This window comes from Blastomyces gilchristii (genome assembly GCF_000003855.2).
Source record: "Blastomyces gilchristii SLH14081 genomic scaffold supercont1.49, whole genome shotgun sequence".
In the NCBI taxonomy this organism is placed as follows: Eukaryota; Fungi; Ascomycota; class Eurotiomycetes; order Onygenales; family Ajellomycetaceae; genus Blastomyces; species Blastomyces gilchristii.
The window spans coordinates 106503-125492 of record NW_003101634.1 but is presented as its reverse complement, the minus strand read 5'-3'; the positions used below and the strand labels follow the sequence as shown (position 1 = coordinate 125492).

Sequence of the window (18990 nt, the reverse complement as noted above, 5' to 3'; positions counted from 1 at the left end):
CTGAGAATCAGCAATTGAAAATGACTGAGAATCAGAGCATATATTACACGTGTTTGTAGCGGCTGAGAATCAGTGATCGGAAATGAAAGAATCTATGAAGTGTAATGAAATAGTCTATATAATTAATCAGATGCAGCCCGCCACATATTTATATCTTTAACAGTTTAAATACTGTGTTTATACTTTGAGATTCACTCTTAAGTCTTTGTATTTATAAACTCTTATTTTTAAATCTATTACTCTTACTTCAGAGATCTTTAATTATTTAAGTATTTTTATATAAACTAGAATAAAGATATTTCTTCTAATTTATCTAAATTTAATTAAATTCAGCTATACAGACTTCTTTCTCAGTTAAATAGAGTTATATTCTTCTAACTTATTTTTAAGAAGTAGTATTTCTTTCTTACAGTTAAAAATTTCAACTGAAATATTATAAAAAATAAATTTATCTCATTTTTCATCTCTCTCAGATAGAATTATTATATTTAATAGAGATTCTATTATTAATTTTCAGATATTCTTATTCTTAATAAGAAAGTCTGCACTAAATTCAGATATTATAGTTAGAATAATAAAATTTCTAAAGAAAGATAACTTAATTAAAGTTATAACTGATTTTTAAACTTTAATATTATATATTAACTGAGAAAAGAACTGCTGATTAATTTTATTTCTAATTTTAAAAATAAGATTTGAGTGCAGCTTATTCTTCTGTAGAATATCTCTATTTAAGATTTTAAAAATAAGTCTTCTATTTCTGAAGATTTGAATATTTTTCTCTTTTTATATTTTCTTCTCTTCTTTTTTATAAAGAGAAGTATGAGTATTTTTTCTCTGAGTACTTTCAGAGTTTTAAATAGATTTTAAAATAGTAGATTTAAAAATAGTAGATTATACTGCTTAAGTATATATTTTTTTTTTTCCTGATTTAAGAAAGAAAAAGATGAATAAGAGTCAGTAATTATACTAGAAATTTTCAATATTTTTTTAAACTATATTTAAAATTCTAAGCTTTAACTTAATCACTTTCTGTAGTTATTCAACCGCTTCACCACGAACTCGCTCGATTTTTCGAATAAGAACCCGCCGATAGATCCATTGAAAAGCCCTCAATTATACAAGCATTTTGACCCCATCACTGACCGCATACTCCGTGTGGTGGTGGAGTTATCCAGCCAAACATGAACCAGACATCGTTCAGAACTCCTGCGTGGGATTATCCCTCATTCTCCCCTATCACACCACAACCCCGGGCCAAATTGCCATACAAATTGTAAGGTGAAGAGACCTAGCCATATGCACCAATCTTCTCAATTTTGAAAGATCCCCAATCAGTAGTTGTGGAGATATCTGAGAAGTGATCTCTGTGAAAACCCTGTCCATCTTTGATATTTCAAAACACCAATGCCAAGTCTCACCCTTGTACCGCCCTTCCCAATCTGGCCCATTCTCAGCAGAAAAATACAAAAAGATATCTCAGTGATAATATCAAGTATATAATCAACAGTCACTTCTGAAGTGCAATCTTCACAGTCTGTCTTCAGTGTATCTAGACATCAATGTCAAGTCTCATCCTCATATCACCTCTCTCAATCTGGCTCATTTCTGATAGAAAAGTACAAAAAGATATCTCAGCAACTGTACTTGATACATAATCAGCAGACATGACAACTATAAAATCAGTATATCTCAAGGTCTGACTGAGCCTTTGATCCCTGCACAGTGAGATATATTAAATCTAGTTTTAATATCTCAATATTTAATAGATTCTGTAAGAGATTAAGAACAGCAATACTAGATTTCTATTGAATTTAAGAATTAACTCTATATTAATATAATTATTAACAAAGTCTTCTATTTTGAGATATAAATAATCAGTTTCTCTACATCTCACTGATAATATGTATATTATTATATAGAAACAGACTTATATTCTCTATAATATCAAGACTCTGAAGAGAGAAAGTCTTGATAGAGAATATATAGTAGTATATATCTTAGCAGTTTCTATCTCATTCTTCTGCAGTAGTTAATACAAAAAAAAAAAGATCTTAGAAATAGTTTTTTACTTCTCTTAAAAAAATAAGGTGTTTTTCTCTGAATTTTATATAATATTCTTACAAAGAATTAAAAACAGAGTTATTTTCTATTATAATTTCATATTCTTTTAAGTAAGAATTACTTTTTCAGTGACTGAAGAGTTTTCATTAATACTTAATTCTTTTTTACACTCTTTATTAACTGATTTGAGTTGTATACTTGTTGTGTGAGAAGAATTGAATAATTTAGAATAAAATTGAATAGTTTTAATCAATTTCTCTGTAAAAAATTGATTTATTTTTTATCAGTTTTTCTCTCAAAAACTGTTATATTATCTAATTTATTATTAATTAATATTATACTTTTCCTCACTGTATCTCAAGAAAGAGATTATAAAGATTTTACTGATTTATCTTAAAAATCAATTTTAGTTTATTAGATTCTCTTCAAAAATCTAATCTAGTTACTGAACTAGTGTGAAAAAAATCAGGTATTTTATATATAAAAGTCTGTTATTCTTCTTTTGAAATAGTCTGATTAACTTTTCAATTTAAAAGAGTTTAATAAATATCTCAATTGAATTAGTCTGATCAACTTTTCATTGAGTAAGAATAATGAGTTTAAAAGTACACTCAGTTGATGTGAAAAAGAATACTTTCTCAAATACTATTTCTGAGATTGAAATTCTGAAGAGAAGAAAGAAAGAAGAAATAGAGAAATAATAAGTTTTTAAAATACAGAAACTTGAAAAAGTAAGTAAAATTCTTGAAAAGCAGTATCTGAGTGAGATGAATAAAGAAGTTCTGTTAATTCTTCATACTCAGACTAGATAACTACAGAAAGTGATCAAGTTCAAACTTGAAATTTCAAACACAGTTCAAAAAACTTTGAAAATTTCTAATACAATCACTGACTCTTCAGTTTACTCTTCTTTCTTTTCTACTTCTTCTTCTTCTTCTTCTTTAAATCAGAAGAAAACATATGCTCAAGCAGCTGAATCTGCTATCTCTAAATCTACTATCTCTAAATCTGCTATCTCAAAATCTGCTCAAAATTCTGAGAAAACTGAGAAGAATACTGCTCATACTTCTATTGATAGAAGAGTAAAGAAAAAAATATAAAAAGAGAAAAATCTTCAAATCTTCAGAAATAGAAGACTTATTCTCAAAGTCTCAAATCAGAATATATTGCAGAGAAATAAGCTAAACTCAAACCTTATTTTCAGAATTAGAAATGAAATCAATCAGCAGTTCTTTTCTCAGTTAATAACTGATATTGAAGTTCAAAAATCAGTTATAGCTTCAATTGAGTCATTTTTCTTTGAAAACTTCATCATTCTGATCACAATGTCTGAATTCAGTGCAGAATTCCTTATTCAGAATGAGAATCTCTGAAAGTCAGCAGTAGAATCTCTGTTAAACACAATAATTCTATCTGAGAGAGATGAAAAGTGAGATAAATTCATTCTTTATAATATTTCAGTTGAAATCTTTGACTGTGAGAAAGAAATGCTACTTCTTAAAAATGAATTGAAAGAGTATAATTCTATTCAACTGAGAAAAGAGTCTGTATAACTTAATTCAATTAAGTTCAGACAGAGTAGAAGAAATATCTCTGTTCTAGTATATATAAAAACACTTGAATAATTAAGAATCTCTGAAGTAAGAGTAGCAGGTTTGAAAATGAGAGTTCATGAATACAAAGACTCAAGAATGAATCTCAAAGCTTAAACACAGTGTTCAAACTGTCAAAGATATGAACACTTTGTAATCTCTTGTTTCAGAGACTCAAAATGTGCATTCTGTGCTAGAGATTACAAAACTAGTGAGTATAAATGTGTGGTTCGGAAGAACGTACGACCGTCGGATAATAACGCGGCCGCTTCCGAACTTGCTTATGAGTGTAAAGAGGGCCATAGCAGCCACTAATTAATTTAGCATACAATATTACAATATATAAGAAGCTGGTGTACATCTGTAATTATACACTGACTCAAGCAATCTTTGAATCATATCTGATAGCATGTCTAAAAATCAGTGAGAAGTGCAGACTTCTTCAGAGTGTGATAATTCTGTCTACAAAGCAATTCATAGTTATCATGTCAGTGTGGTTCTAGAATATCTCAAAAGATAGTGTATAAAGAGCAGTGAGTGAAAGAGCATCTGATTGATGCTGCTTCACTTGTAGAGAGAAAACTTCACACTCAGATAAATGCCATGTATGATATATGAACAGATAAGATGTGAGAAAAGAGATAAGAGTAATAAATGAGATTCAAAGAAGTCTGCTCTCTATTTAAAAGAAGAATAAAAGAGAAGAATGATCATCACTGAAGTCATATAATAATAACAGAAATTATATAACAATATAGTGATATAATAATAGACATTGTATAATCAACAAGAAATCACTGAAATGAATATCTTCTCTAGTCAATATAAACAATACTCTTCTCTGCTATCTGAACTGAAAGATATACAGAATCTCTCAGAGAGTTTACTTAAAGCAGTAAGAAAAGCAGCTGAAACTACTGAACTGAAATCAAAGCTCTGTATATATACAAGAATTCTAAATGAGATCATGATCTTATGTATACAGTGGCAGACTGAGATGAAAGTTAAATAACAATTGACATTTACTGCAGATCAAGCATTTACTATAAAGAGCTTCATCAACACAATCATCATCATCAATAAGAATAGAGAAAACCAGATCTTAGGTCTGCAGCAGAAGATCAAACATTTACATAGATAGATGACTATACTGAATCTGAAGATCTTATCATGATTGTTCACAATCTCTTCAGAAGTGTATACATCATCAGAGATCACTACACAGAATGAGAATTCAAGCATGAAATATATCAAGTCAGGAGATCTGCTGAAGCTATCAAGCTTCAATGATAACTGAAAAAATAATGCTGTAATCAGCTAGCTAAGTCAGATGCAATCATATTATCAGATTGAATGTGAACTCACAGACAGACAGTCAACAGAATTTTAACAAGTCTTAAGATCTGCTGTATTTCTACATGGAAAAGTGAAGTCATTATAAATAACTGATGAAAAGATGAATCTTACAGATCTGAAGTGATATTCATTCTCATAAATATGAAATGAGTTTTTCAAATGAATCTTGTACAACTTTGAGAAAGTGAATATATAAGACAAGTATTACAAACACTTCACTGAGTGTAGATAAGTAAGCAATCTTATATTATACTTTACACACTTCAGCTTATACTATCTTATATTGAATGAAGAGCTTCTAACATCTTTCTATTTACAGATCTTCATTCATGATCTTATATCTGAGTTGAGAGTGAAATGAAAATGCTTAACCTCACAATCAGACACAGTGAAAAAAGCATATAACATTCTCATTATATGAGAATAAGTGAGTCAATTACAACAGAAAATACTGCAATTGAGTATATCTCAGTGAAGAATGAATAATCAGACTTATATGACATAAGTCACATATCTGAATGCAATGAATCTAGATCTGAATGTCATCACTAAAGTGCTGAATTCTCTGAAAAAGGGATTCTCTGAGTGAAAACCTTGATATTACAAGCATTGAGCTTGCTTCAACTGTGAATATCAAAATCATAATGTAAAAGATTGCACACAGTGTGTGCAGTTAAGAAAAGCAAGAGAGTTAAAAAACTAGCAGAATCAGTAAGCTTGAAGACATTCACTGATATTCTATGAAAAGTCTTCAAAGTGAAAGAGATGCCTGTGTTAGATAATTCTCTGAATTCTATGAATATTAAAAAGAAGCAGGCTTCTGACTAAGATGCAGATGAGAATGAAGTGAACACTTATCTCAATATCTTAAGACCTGAAATGTTAATGTATAAGAGACACTTGAGTAAGAACAGAGAGATGACTGTAAAAGTATTAGCAGATACAGAAGCTTCTACACAATATATTGATAATTATATAATCTGAAAACTGAAAGAGATCTGCTGAGTGAAGAATCTCTGATATATAAGATTATCTGATAACTGATATTTGATATCACTCACAAGAGTAAGAGTTCTCTTGTACTTCAGAGAATGATCTTGCTATATTTAAGTGCGGGAGCTGCAGAACATAGAATATAATCTTATTCTTAAACTCAATTGATTTCAAAGATTCAATTCACAGATTCAATGATGTACATGTCATATACAGTTAACTGATAGGAAGAAAACAGTTCATACAATTCTATCAACTGATATGAGAAGGACATTCTATGTCTCTGATATAGAAGAGTTAAATCTGCTTATATATCAATAAGCAAAGAGAATGATTTGCAAGACCTCATCTGAAAGCATTCTGTATATCATACAGGATCTGAAAGTGGAGAAAATCAAGATAAAGAATATGCAGAAGAACAAGTGTATGAAGAAGCTTCTGAAGAAGTATGAAAAGATCTTCTGAACAGATCTTTCACTGAAATTGTCACTGAAATGAGGATTTGTACATGAGATTGACACAGAGGATACAAAACCAGTTAATCAGAATGTATACTCTCTGTCACAAACACATCTTGAAGAACAGAAGTGTCAGATCACAGACCTTCTAGAATGTGGTCTCATATGATTCTTATCAAGCATGTGAGGCTTTTCAGTTCTATTTATGAAAAAGATAGATGAGAAGTGATGAATGTGTATTAATTATTAAGCACTTAACAAGCTTATAATCAAGAATAAATATTCACTGTCACAGATTTAACAACAGTTGAATACAGTTAAAAACACCTGATATCTATTAAAAATTAATCTTCTCTCAGAATACTGGCAGATCTGTGTAGATAAACTATCAGTTTCATGAACCATATTTAATATACAATGAGAAAAGTTTGAATTCCTAGTAATATTATTTAATCTGATAAATGCACTTATCATCTTTCAAATGATAATGAATATGATTCTTTATAAATAGAATGAAACCTTATATCTTATATATCTTGATGATATTCTAGTCTTTTCAAACTCATATAACAAATATCTAAAGTATTTTGATAAAGTACTTATAACTCTGACAGAGTATAAGCTCTACATTAAATCAATCAAGTGTGTGTTTAAAACAGAAGAGTTGAAGTTTGTAGAATATATAGTAAGTGATGACTGTATACACTTCATTTCAGAGAAATTGAATATTATAGTGAATTGACTGCAGCTGAGAAATATATATTATATACAACAGTTTCTTGAGTTAGTCTTATATTACTGCAGATTTATCAAGGATTTTGTATAAATATCTACATCACTCTCAGATTTCTTAAGAGAAATGAATGCAAATCTGTGAAAGAAGAAGTTTCATTCAATCATCTGAAATACTGTGTGTGAAGAGGCTTTTCTCACACTGAGAAAATGTGTAATAACATTCTCAGTGCTTATTTAATCAGATCATGATAAACCTTTCTACATTGAGATGAACATATCTGAATGAGCTATTAGAGGCGCTCTTCTACAGATGAGTAAGAATGACAAGCTGCACTTAGTAATGTATAATGATAGAAAACTATCAGATATCAAGCTCAATTACTCAGTGCATGAAAAGAAATTACTAGTAATCAAGCATGTGCTGGTGTTATGAGATAGATATATTGACAATAAGTATATGACAATGATGATCACAGATCATAAAAGCCTCATCTATCTACAATTGATGATAAAACCTTTCAAATGCTTAGTATATTGAATCTCAGACTTTTAAGTGTATAATCTTCATATTAAATACTGAAAGGAATTGAATACTGTAATACCTGATGTAATCAGTTGCAGACCTGATTTCATGAGTGAGAATTCTGTGAACCAGGTACAAGAGAAGTTCATGTTAAATGCACTGAGAAGGTGCAAGGAATCAGAATGAGTGAATATTATGATCTCTTACTTGAAGAATGACAAGGTGTCAGATAACAAGTGTCTTACAAGAGTAGTAGAAGAGATGCTTTCAAACTTCAAGCTGAGAAAATTGAAAAATGATGTTGTGCTTTACTGCAATCTAGAATATGCAGAAGCTCTCTATCTAGAATCTTTATTTAGATGCAACTTGATGACTCACATGCACAAGGAATTCAGTCACTTAGAAAGTCCTGAACTCATGAGTGTACTCAAATCAAGAGTATACTGGCCAAGCATGGCTGAGAACATTCAGGTATATACTCATAAGTGTCTGAATTACCAGGTCACAAAAGAATCTAAAAAAGAATTAGAATGTGAGAAAGTATAACATCAGATAAAGTGTATGATATAACTGTTCAAACAATGAGAGATGAATCTCATAGATATATTACTGTGAACATCAAATGAAAATTGATGAATAATCACTGCTATTGATTATGCTACTAACTGGTCAGTCATAAAAGCAGTTTCAGAGATAACAGAGAAAATGATGATGAAGTTTCTATATAATAAGATCTATGTTAACTATGAAATACTGCATGAGATTCTAACTGATAATGATGTGAATCTCATAGAAGAAGCAGTGAGGCATTTCATGAGCCAGTTATAGACAAGACATTGTAGAACAACATTATATCATCTACAGATGAATGAGAAGATGAAATACTTGAATGAAATCTTAGACAACATGCTGATGAAATATCTAGTGAGTAAGTCTATGAGACTATGAAATGAATATCTCAGATAGACACTATTGACTATGTGAATTTAACAGTATGCAGTCTCTAAGTGTTCATCATTCTACCTGTTGTATGAATTGCATCCATGCATTCCGGAGAATGCTTCAGAAAAGATGAGAAAGGGAACAGCAGTTGCAGATGCAACAGTTATGAATGCAGCAGAAACAGCAGTTATAAATGCAGCAGTAGCAGTTGCAGATGCAACAGTCATGAATGTGAAATCAAGATTAAAAGAGATCAGCTATGCACATATAAAAGCTAATAAGTTACTTCTGAACTGAGCAATTCAATTGAAAAGAATACAAGACTCACTAGTCAAGAAATTGAGTCTCAAGATAAGAATATGAGTTCTTATATATAATGAGAGTTCTGAGAAGTTTCAATCTAGATGGTTTGAGTTATATAAAATACTCAAATCACATTCTCTGAGAACTTACACATTGAAGGAATCAGAGAGATGAGTCTTACACAACTTAATAAATGATTCATAACTTGTGAAAGTAAAGATATAAGATCTGAGTGAATTATAATCATTCACAGTACTATCATCAGTGTTGAAAAAGAAGAGACTTACAATTAAAAAGTCTTACAAAGTAAGAGAAATCATAGATACTTACAAATCAGATGATCTCACTTATTTCAATCTTTTCATAATTATAAGGAAAGAATGAGAAGAAATGAAGAAATCAGATGAATATCACACTTCAATAAGTGATGAGACTGTAGCTGATTATATGATAATGCATCACAGATAGTAGATGCAATATAATAAAGAGCAGTTTCAAAGCAGCAGACTTGTATATGAGTCAGATCACAGAAGAAAAAAGAATTCAGAGTTGAATTCAACTGTTTACATCAGTTCAATTGTGAAGATCACAGAGAATAAACTATCTGAAATATTTATAAACATGTGAGACCAAGTCATCTCAATCTCTGAGAACACTCAGAGATTGAATAAGATTAGTTTCAATGAGCTGTTCACTGTAGTGATCTGAGCAGGTGAAGAGAGACAGTATAATACATGAGATAGAATCATAAAAGATGAAAGCTACTGAATCTAGTCACTGAACACTGTATTATATAGAGATTATGTAAGAGTAGTGACTAGCAGATAAAGAAAAAGTGTAAGAAAAGAAAAGAGATAATGAATTGATCATCAACTGTAAGAGTCAGCTACAAAAGACAAATGTTATCATACACATCTCATTCATTTTCATACATTACATGTTTAATCTATTTCTAACATCACATCACCTGAAAAATATCAAAAATAAAGAAAATCTCGAAACTTGAGATCTGCAAGGGATTTAAGAGCTGTAAGCTGCTCTTATAACAATATCACACATGTCTCTGATTTCTCTATCACTCTGTATACAATATTAATGTTATTTATCACAAGATTGGCTGAAATGCTAATATAGAAATGCATACATGTATATGTAGAAAAATTGAAGAAGAGTGCAGAATCTGCAGAACCAGAAGCTAGAATAGAAGAAGTGAAGATGAAAGAAACAGAAGAAGAAGAAGATGCAGAACTGAATGAATAACAGTGAGAGTCACTCAGGGCTGAACACTTATAATCTGATATGTGCACAATCTTCCCTGCAGAGAAGGAAGAGAAAGCAACAGAAGAAGCTTAAGAGTGAGAGAGAGTAGTCTCAATAATGTTATCATCTTTGATTAGAATGATCTCTGATACTGAAGTAACTAAGAATCATTATTAGCATACAAAACTGCAAAAGCAGAGATAACAATTACTGAATGAACACTCACTGATCTTAGAATTGTATATGTAATTATAACATGCACAAGACTTCTCAGAAAGAGAGAGAGAGACACAGAGAAATACAGAAAACAGAACACAGTGTGTGAACAGCTCATTTTCATGATGACATTTCAGACAAGGCATACAAGTCTCATGTCTGTGAATGTAAAAGAGTATGATATCTGTGTTTCTGTTTCTGAAAACACAGATATCTTTCACCTGCATTACAAAGTTGAATGACAGATATCAGAGAATAGGCTGATACAGATCTATTATTTTGAAGAAATTCATCAGAGCAGATGTCTCTGCAATGTTGAACTTTACAGTTATGAAAAGCTTCTTGATATCTGTGAATATCATGACTTTGTGCACAGTAAAACTCATAATGATTTTCTCTAAGAATAAGAAAATCAGTATCAGAAAGAAAAAGATGAAAAAGAAAAAGACTTACAATCTTAACACTGTTAAGAAAGAGAGTGATTCTCTGATATGAATGAATAATTATCTCATCATGAATATTTAAAATGAATGTAATAATCAGTGTTCATGACTGAGCTTCAGATTATTATATTATACACAGTCTTCATACAATAAATTATTCTGAAAGTCAGTAAGAAGAGTGAGAGTGTATACACTGAGAAATGTGATTCATTAAGTCTATACAACATCTCCTTGAAACAGGGAGAGCTGATAATGAAAACAGAGATAGCAAAATCAGAAGTAGTAGAAGTGAGAATTGCAGAAACAGAGATAGCAGGAGCAGGAGAATCAGACACAGAGACAGGTGTAGAAGATTGAGAGAGAGTGACAGAGAAAAGAACAGAGAAGACAGAGAAGAATATAAGAGACTCAGTCACACATGATATGAATAATTTCTTCATTATCACATTCTTTAAGTTCTCAATCAATGATTCAACATTGAGTTCACTATTATCAGTGAATGCAGATCTGTCAATGTATGAAGATTCTACATGAATAAAAATAACATATCAGCATCTGCATTCATGCAAAATTGTGCCAGAAAACACAATCAGAAACCTGCTGAGAAGGAAAAGATTGAGAATGTATAAGAAGATAGAGAAGATGTGTCATTTATAGTGATATGTTCTGATGATTATTAGAAGATAAACAAGTCTGGCCATGTTTCATAACATATTACACTTACTGCTAACAAACTGCTCAGTATGAGCACTATGATGACACTTGTTATGAGAATAAGAAGTCATCACCAGAAATGTGTACAATGTGATAGATAAATAAATAGAAGATGTTGAACAGAAAGAGAAACAGTAATCTTGAATGAGATAATAATGATGTTCAATGATGATGATGATAAAGAAGATGATTGAAGAATGAGAAAAGTTAGTGAATGAGTGATGTAATATAATAGAAGTTTCTTTGTGAGAGTGTATACAGAATGCTAGTCAAATCAGAAATAGATCACATAATTATGAAATGCTAGTGGCGAGCTAATCTGCATGAAGCTAGAATGTATGACATGGTCATATGAGCGTGACTGAATCTGGTGAGGAAGAATGTGGTTCAGAAGAATATATAACTGTCAGATAATAACACAGCCACTTCTGAACTTGCTTATGAGTGTAAAGAGGGCCATAGTGGCCACTAATTAATTTAGTATATGATATTATGATATATAAGAAACCGGCGTACACCTGTAATCGTACGCTGGCTCAAGCAACCTTTGAATCACAAATGTGAAACATGCTTAAAAAGAGATGAAATATATCAATATACTCTACTTAAGTACTTCAATTGCAAAGAAAAACATGCATCTAGCTCAAAAGAATGTGTATTTGCTTCAAGAACTCAGAAGAACTGGAGAAAAGATGAAGCTCAAAGTAAATCTAAAACTGAAGAGAAAAGTCAAGCTAGTAAATCTACAACTGTAAGCTTAAAAAGAAGAAATTCTCAACTATCTAGATCTTCAAACTTCAACTCTTCAGCTAAGTGTAAACAGAATTTGAATTCTCAAACTTCTGTTAAGATTAGAGAATTGAGAAATGACTCTGATGATAAACTAGATATAATGTAAGCAGTTGAGATTCCTACTTTTCAAAATAGTTATAATCTACTATCTGATGATAGGAATTAGATTCTACTCTATCTCTACTCTCTCTTAGTATGAATATACAATAAAAATAACAAAAAAAGTTTAAAAACTCTTCAAAAATCACATTTATTCAAAATAATGTGAATAGAAACTCAAATTGTATTTATTCTTATCTTCAGATTGTATTTGAATAAAAAGTTAACTTTGTACTTCTTCAAGAATCAAACTTTGATACTGAGTAAAAGTATATCATTTCTCATTCAAGCTATTACTGCTTTCTTTCTGAAAAATCTGAGATAAAATCAAGAGTAGTGATCTATGAGAGAAAAAGATCAAGATATCAATTTAATTTGAGATTTGATATCATATCTGACTCTGATATTCTAGTGGATGATATTATAGATAAAGAGAATGAGTTTGATACTATTCAACTTATAAATATCTATAATGAAAAGTCATTGAAAGAAAACAACAATATCTGAATAATTGATAGAGGATTTTTGAATATAACTTTCTTAAAAAACTCTATTATTGCAGGAGACTTCAATGCACATTATCTCTGATAAAACTCAGAGTGCATAAGAGCAGTAAGAGCAGATAAACTGATTAAATGAACTTTTAAGCATTTAATAGATTTAGTTAACAAGTCTGATCAATAAACATTCTTTAGAAAAGACATGAAACAGAAATCTATTATAGATCTAACTTTCATATCATAAAATCTAATTGAAAAAAGACTTATAAACTGATTTATTAATTCAAATAAAACCTCAGAATCAGATCATGAGATTATTCAATTTGATATTGAACTAAGTGAAAAACAAAGAAGTGAAAATCCTCTTCTCTCTAATCAGTATAACTTGGAAAAAGCTGATTGAAAAGCAGTTGAAGAAAGAGTAAAACAGCTAAAATCTGAAAGATAGAGTGAGTTTTATTGAAATCAAAGTCAAGATATCTCAAATGAAATGCTTGAGAATAGAGTAAAGCTGATTACATCTATTCTTCTAACAAGTATTAAAGAAAATATTTCAAAGAAAAGGTCTTCTGAGTATTTCAAATCTTGATAAAATGAGAATATCACTTCTAAAAGAAAGCAATTAGTCACTGCTAAGAGAGAGTGAAAGAATAACTTAATATCTAATAAAGAGTTCAAAGCTATTCAAAATGAATATTTTTCAGATATTAAAAAAGTCAAAACAGATTACTGAAACAAATTTCTTAAAGAAGCACAAGAAAAAGAAGTCTTTAAAGCCTTCAACTATACTAAAACAAGAAGTGTAGCAAAGCTTTCAACCTTAGAATATGAATTTCAGAATGAATTATATACAGCAAACTCTTTTGAGAAAAAATGTCAAGCTTTTATAAGAATTCTCTTTCAAAACTCATCACATTTAGAAGAGAAGAATATGTCATTTCATGAATATATTAATGAAAATAACTGGGAATGATCTGAGCTTACATGTGATGAACTAGAGTCAGCAATATTCTCAAGTTCAATTAAAACTGCTACAGAGCCTGATTTAATTAATCATTTAATTATTCAAAACATATATTTCTACTTGAAGAATGAATATTTTGAGCTCTCTTTCAATCTCTTAAAAAATAATTATCATTCTGAATGCTGGAGAGAAGCTACTGAAGTAATCCTTGTAAAATCTAATAGAAAAGCTTCAGTTTCTAAGTTATTATTATTATTATTATTATTATTATTCTTCAATTATAGATGTATGCAGTCAGAGACTATGACATCTACCTGAGAATCTTTAGTTCTCAGGGTTTTTCCTATATCTATAGAGTCAACTATTATACATTTATCAATTTCAAATATGCAAAATCAGAAAATTCCAGCCCAGAATACAAAAACTATTTATAAATTGCAGTATTTTAACACCTTCTGATAGTTTGAAACCATTTGAAAATATTATGACAAAAGAAAAGAGAACATAGTCTTAAAGATAGACATATTAAATAGATAGAGAAAAGAACAGAAGGAAACAAGTACAGTAAAGAGAGACTATAACAAAACAAAATTATTAAAAGAGAATATATAGCTGTTTTAACAGACTATATCTAGTCAATTTCCACTTCTTCATATTCAGATACTTCTGAATTCAGCCATTTTCTTATAGCTGCTTGAGTTTCTGATAGAAAGTCTATTAAGTATTTAATTTCTGTCTCAGTTGAGAATAAGAATCTTATATTTAATTGATTTAGATCATACTTCTCTTTCAATCTGGCTCTGAGACTATTGTATAATGCACAGTGCATTATAATATGCTCAGGATTCTCATTTGTATTGCAGAATGAGCATTCTATTGAGTTAAATCTATCATCAAATCTTTGTATATAAGATTTGAAATAACCATGTCCTAGTTTCAGCTGAATTATAGATGAGAATATTTTCTTTTTACATTTAATTGAACAAGATTTCTACTTTGGTTTTGTCTCAAATCTTGAATAATGTATACTCTTCTTTTGTTTCTGCCAGCTTTCATTTCACTTGTTTAAACAAGATTCTTTTATCTTTCTCTTTATGAAAGATCAGGACACTGTTTTTTGAATAGATCTGCTTAATTCTGAACTCTTTTTTGCAGCTGAATCAGCCAATTCATTGCCTTGAATATTCATATGAGTAGGAACTCAATGCAGATGAATTATCAGTTTTGATGTTCTTCTCTTTTGAATTTTCAAAACAGAGTTTAAAATCAGTTCAAGATTCATTTGATCATTATGAATCTGACTATTTCTAAGTCTTTTTAAAGCAGCTTGACTATCAGAGAATATTCATGTCTCTTTCAAATCATTTCCTCTTTTATAAGATTTTATTTCAATGAGTTTGAAAGCTTTCACTATTGCAAATAGTTCAGCATCAAAGACTTCAGATTCACAGCCTAAATTCCAGAAATCTGAGATAAAATTAATATTATCTTCAGTATAAGCAATGCCTGCGCCTAATCTATTCAAATTCTCATTTCTTGAGTCATCTGAGTAGATCAGAATAGAGTCTTTTATATTAATTGTAGAGATCTTCTTCAAATGCTGTTCATATTCTCTCTCTTTAGATAGTTCACTTATTTGTAAGTCTATGAGAGATTCCAGCTTTTCTCTTCAGAGAGATATCTTCTCATGATCAATTTTCTCAACATTTAATGAAGAAAATTGATTCTTAATAAGTGAACATAGTCTATACAGTTGAGAGAGCATTTTCTTTAAAGTATTATTCTCATTTCAATCAAGAAATCTATTCCAATCCAGTTCATTTCCTGAGTTAACTGATGAAAATGAAGAAGAGACTCTTTCTCTGATTATATGATTTGAGCTCATCTTCATGACTCTCAGAGCATAGTTTATACAGGCCTTTTCAAATTGAATAGCAGGAGGTGGAATTGAAGCTTCAATTTTCATTGCTTTAATAGGAGATGACTTAAATGCTTCCAGAATTCTTCTCAAAGCTCTGTTTTATAGACTTTGAAAGAGTTCAGTGAAGTTTTCTTGATTATTTCATCAAACTTGAACATCATAATCAGCTACTGAGATAATACAGGCTATGTATAACTGTCTCATAGCCTGAAAGAATAGACCTCTCTCAGTATTTGATAGTCTGATTAAACTATTCAGTAGTCTCTCTGTCTTGATGATTCTTTGTTGAATATAATATTTAAAATTCAACTTGGAGTTTAATCATACTTCTAGTCATTTGACATTTAAACTGGGTTTAATCTCTTTATTTAAAAGAGTTAGACTTAGTTCTTTCTCATTAAATCTGGAAAAAAAGTGAATTAGCTCAGTTTTATTCATATCAAATTGAATTAGATTAATATCTGCTCTAACAAAGATTTCCTTTACTGCTTTCTCAATCACTTCTAAATTCTCTTTGATTGTCTTTGAACTGTAGAGTAGATCAATATCATCTACATAACTTGAAGATCTCACTATTTTCATCTCTCTATTCTTGAATAGATATGCAGTGTATATTGCAAATAAAACAGGTGAGATTGGAGATTCTTGTGATACTTCTATTTTTATCTCAGTTTTATCTTGTTTTCTTCCATCAAAGAATAGTTGTATAATTCTTTTAGATATGAAACAATTGACTCATTTTATTAGAGAAAGTGACAGTTTTAACATCTTCAAAGTTTGAATCATCTTAGACTTTGACACATGATCAAGTGCATCTTTTATATCAATAAAAACTGCAGTTGAGACCAGGTCTTCATGCTTTGCTACTTGAATATCATGAATAACTGAGAGAACAGTATCAATTGCAGAACATTGTTTTCTATCTCTTATTTATTCATTAAATAGAAGAGAATCACTAATAGAGCTTATAAAAGATAATCTAGTAGCTATTATCTTTTCTAGAATTTTTCTCAAACAGTTTAACAGAGATATTACTCTATATGACTTAGGAATTAAAGCCTTTCTATTAGGTTTTGCAAGGATTACTCCAGTAGCTTCTCTCCAGCATTCAGAATGATAACCATTTTTTAAGAGATTGAAAAAGAGCTCAAAATATTCATTCTTCAAGTAGAAATATGTGTTTTGAATAATTGAGTGATTAATTGAATCAGGCCCTGCAGCAGTTTTAATTGAACTTGAGAATATTACTGACTCTAGTTCATCATATGTAAGCTCAGGCCATTCCCAGTTATTTTCATCAATATATTCATGAAATGACATATTCCTCTCTTCTAAATGTGATGAGTTTTGAAAGAGAATTCTTATAAAAGCTTAACATTTTTCCTCAAAAGAATTTGCTGTATATAATTCATTCTGAAATTCATATTCTAAGGTTGAAAGCTTTGCTACACTTCTTGTTTTAGTATAGTTGAAGGCTTTGAAAACTTCTTTTCCTTATACTTCTTTAAGAAATTTGTTTCAGCAATCTGTTTTGGCTTTTTTAATATCTGAAAAATATTCATTTTAAATAGCTTTGAACTCTTCATCAGATATTAAGTGATTCTTTCAATCTCTCTTAGCAGTGACTAATTGCTTTCTTTTAGAAGTGATATTCTCATTTCATCAAGGTTTGAAATACTCAGAAGACTTTTTCTTTGAAATATTTTCTTCAATACTTATTAGAAGAATAGATGTAATCAGCTTTGCTCTATTCTCAAGCATTTCATTTGATATATCTTGACTTTGATTTCAATAGAGCTCACTCTGTCTTTCAGATTTCAGCTGTTTTACTCTTTCTTCAACTGCTTTTCAATCAGCTTTTTCAAAGTTATACTGATTAGAGAGAAGAGGATTTTCACTTCTTTGTTTTTCACTCAGTTCAATATAGACTGACCGTGTGACTGTGTCTGAGACCAGGATCAAACTATACAGTTATCATGTTGTCTAAAAGCATTACTTCTGATCATGATTTGTGTTCATTACATTGATTTCAAATCATGTTATTTCAAATATTAAAGATCTCAGATTCACTTTTCAAATAAAAATCTAGTTCTGAATAAAGAATATATTTGAATTCTTAGTCACATTTTCATTCTGATCTCATTATTGAGAATGGCATCAAATGAGACTATGAAATCACTTCTCACTTATATAATATCATAACATAGTGCTCATTTGTTGAAAATTCAACAGAGAGTATTATCAAATATCATTACTTTTCTAAATACAGATTATAATTCATATAATTTTAATTATAAAAAAAATATAAAATACAAAAAAAAAAACAAAAAACAAAAAATAAAACAAAAACAAGAAAAAATCAGAATGAATAAAAAAAAAAAAAAAAAAAAAAAAAAGAGAAAGAAAAAAAAAAGAAAAGAAAAAGAAAAAAACAAAAAATAAAAACAAAAAAAATCAAGATTGCAGAGCTGCAGTATTCTCAAAATACTCACTTCTCAGAGTCTTTACAATATCTATTATCAACTGTGTATCTCTCATAGTGAGAGTAACACAGCTGTAATAAGTTATTGTCTTAACATTATCTAATAAATAATCAGTATATATCTGTATAAATATGAATATTTAGAAAACATACATTTAAAAAGTGTGACCAGGGTGAACTCTGCTGTCACTTGAATAATATCAAGAGCAGAACACTGAAATCAATGATTTCTCTCATCAATTTCACAGACAAGATAGGTGAAGATAATCTTAAGAAATATAAGATTCTCTGACTTCTGATAAAAACAGATCTCACAGAGAGACTCTATTTTCATGATATCAGAGACTGAGTATTATCAAAAAGTGTTACTTTCATGCAATGCACATGCACTTACTGTGACAATTCACTCTCTGCACATGTGACTGAGAGTTGTGACTTTCTCACACTGCACAGCTCTCTCTGAAATGCTGACATCAGTTTGCAACTCATACAGTCTCTCAGTTCAGCATGTACTGCATGTATACAGCTCTGCATACTGAGACTGTGTTGATCATTATGACCTGATGTGATACTCACTTTTCACAGGCCATGTTTTGTTTGAAGAGGGGAGAGAGAAGACACAACTGTGATTTT

The 18990-nt window shown here is 29.9% G+C and overlaps 1 protein-coding gene across 1 annotated transcript; it reads right to left on the bottom strand.

Annotated features, from left to right (window-relative positions):
- Nucleotides 1-11079: 11079 nt before the first annotated feature.
- On the bottom strand, nucleotides 11080-11411 carry BDBG_18050 (uncharacterized protein; the record flags this gene model as incomplete). Its single annotated transcript, XM_031725639.1, has 1 exon — nucleotides 11080-11411. A coding segment is annotated over one exon (332 nt), but the record flags the coding sequence as incomplete, so codon positions are not given.
- Nucleotides 11412-18990: the final 7579 nt, after the last annotated feature.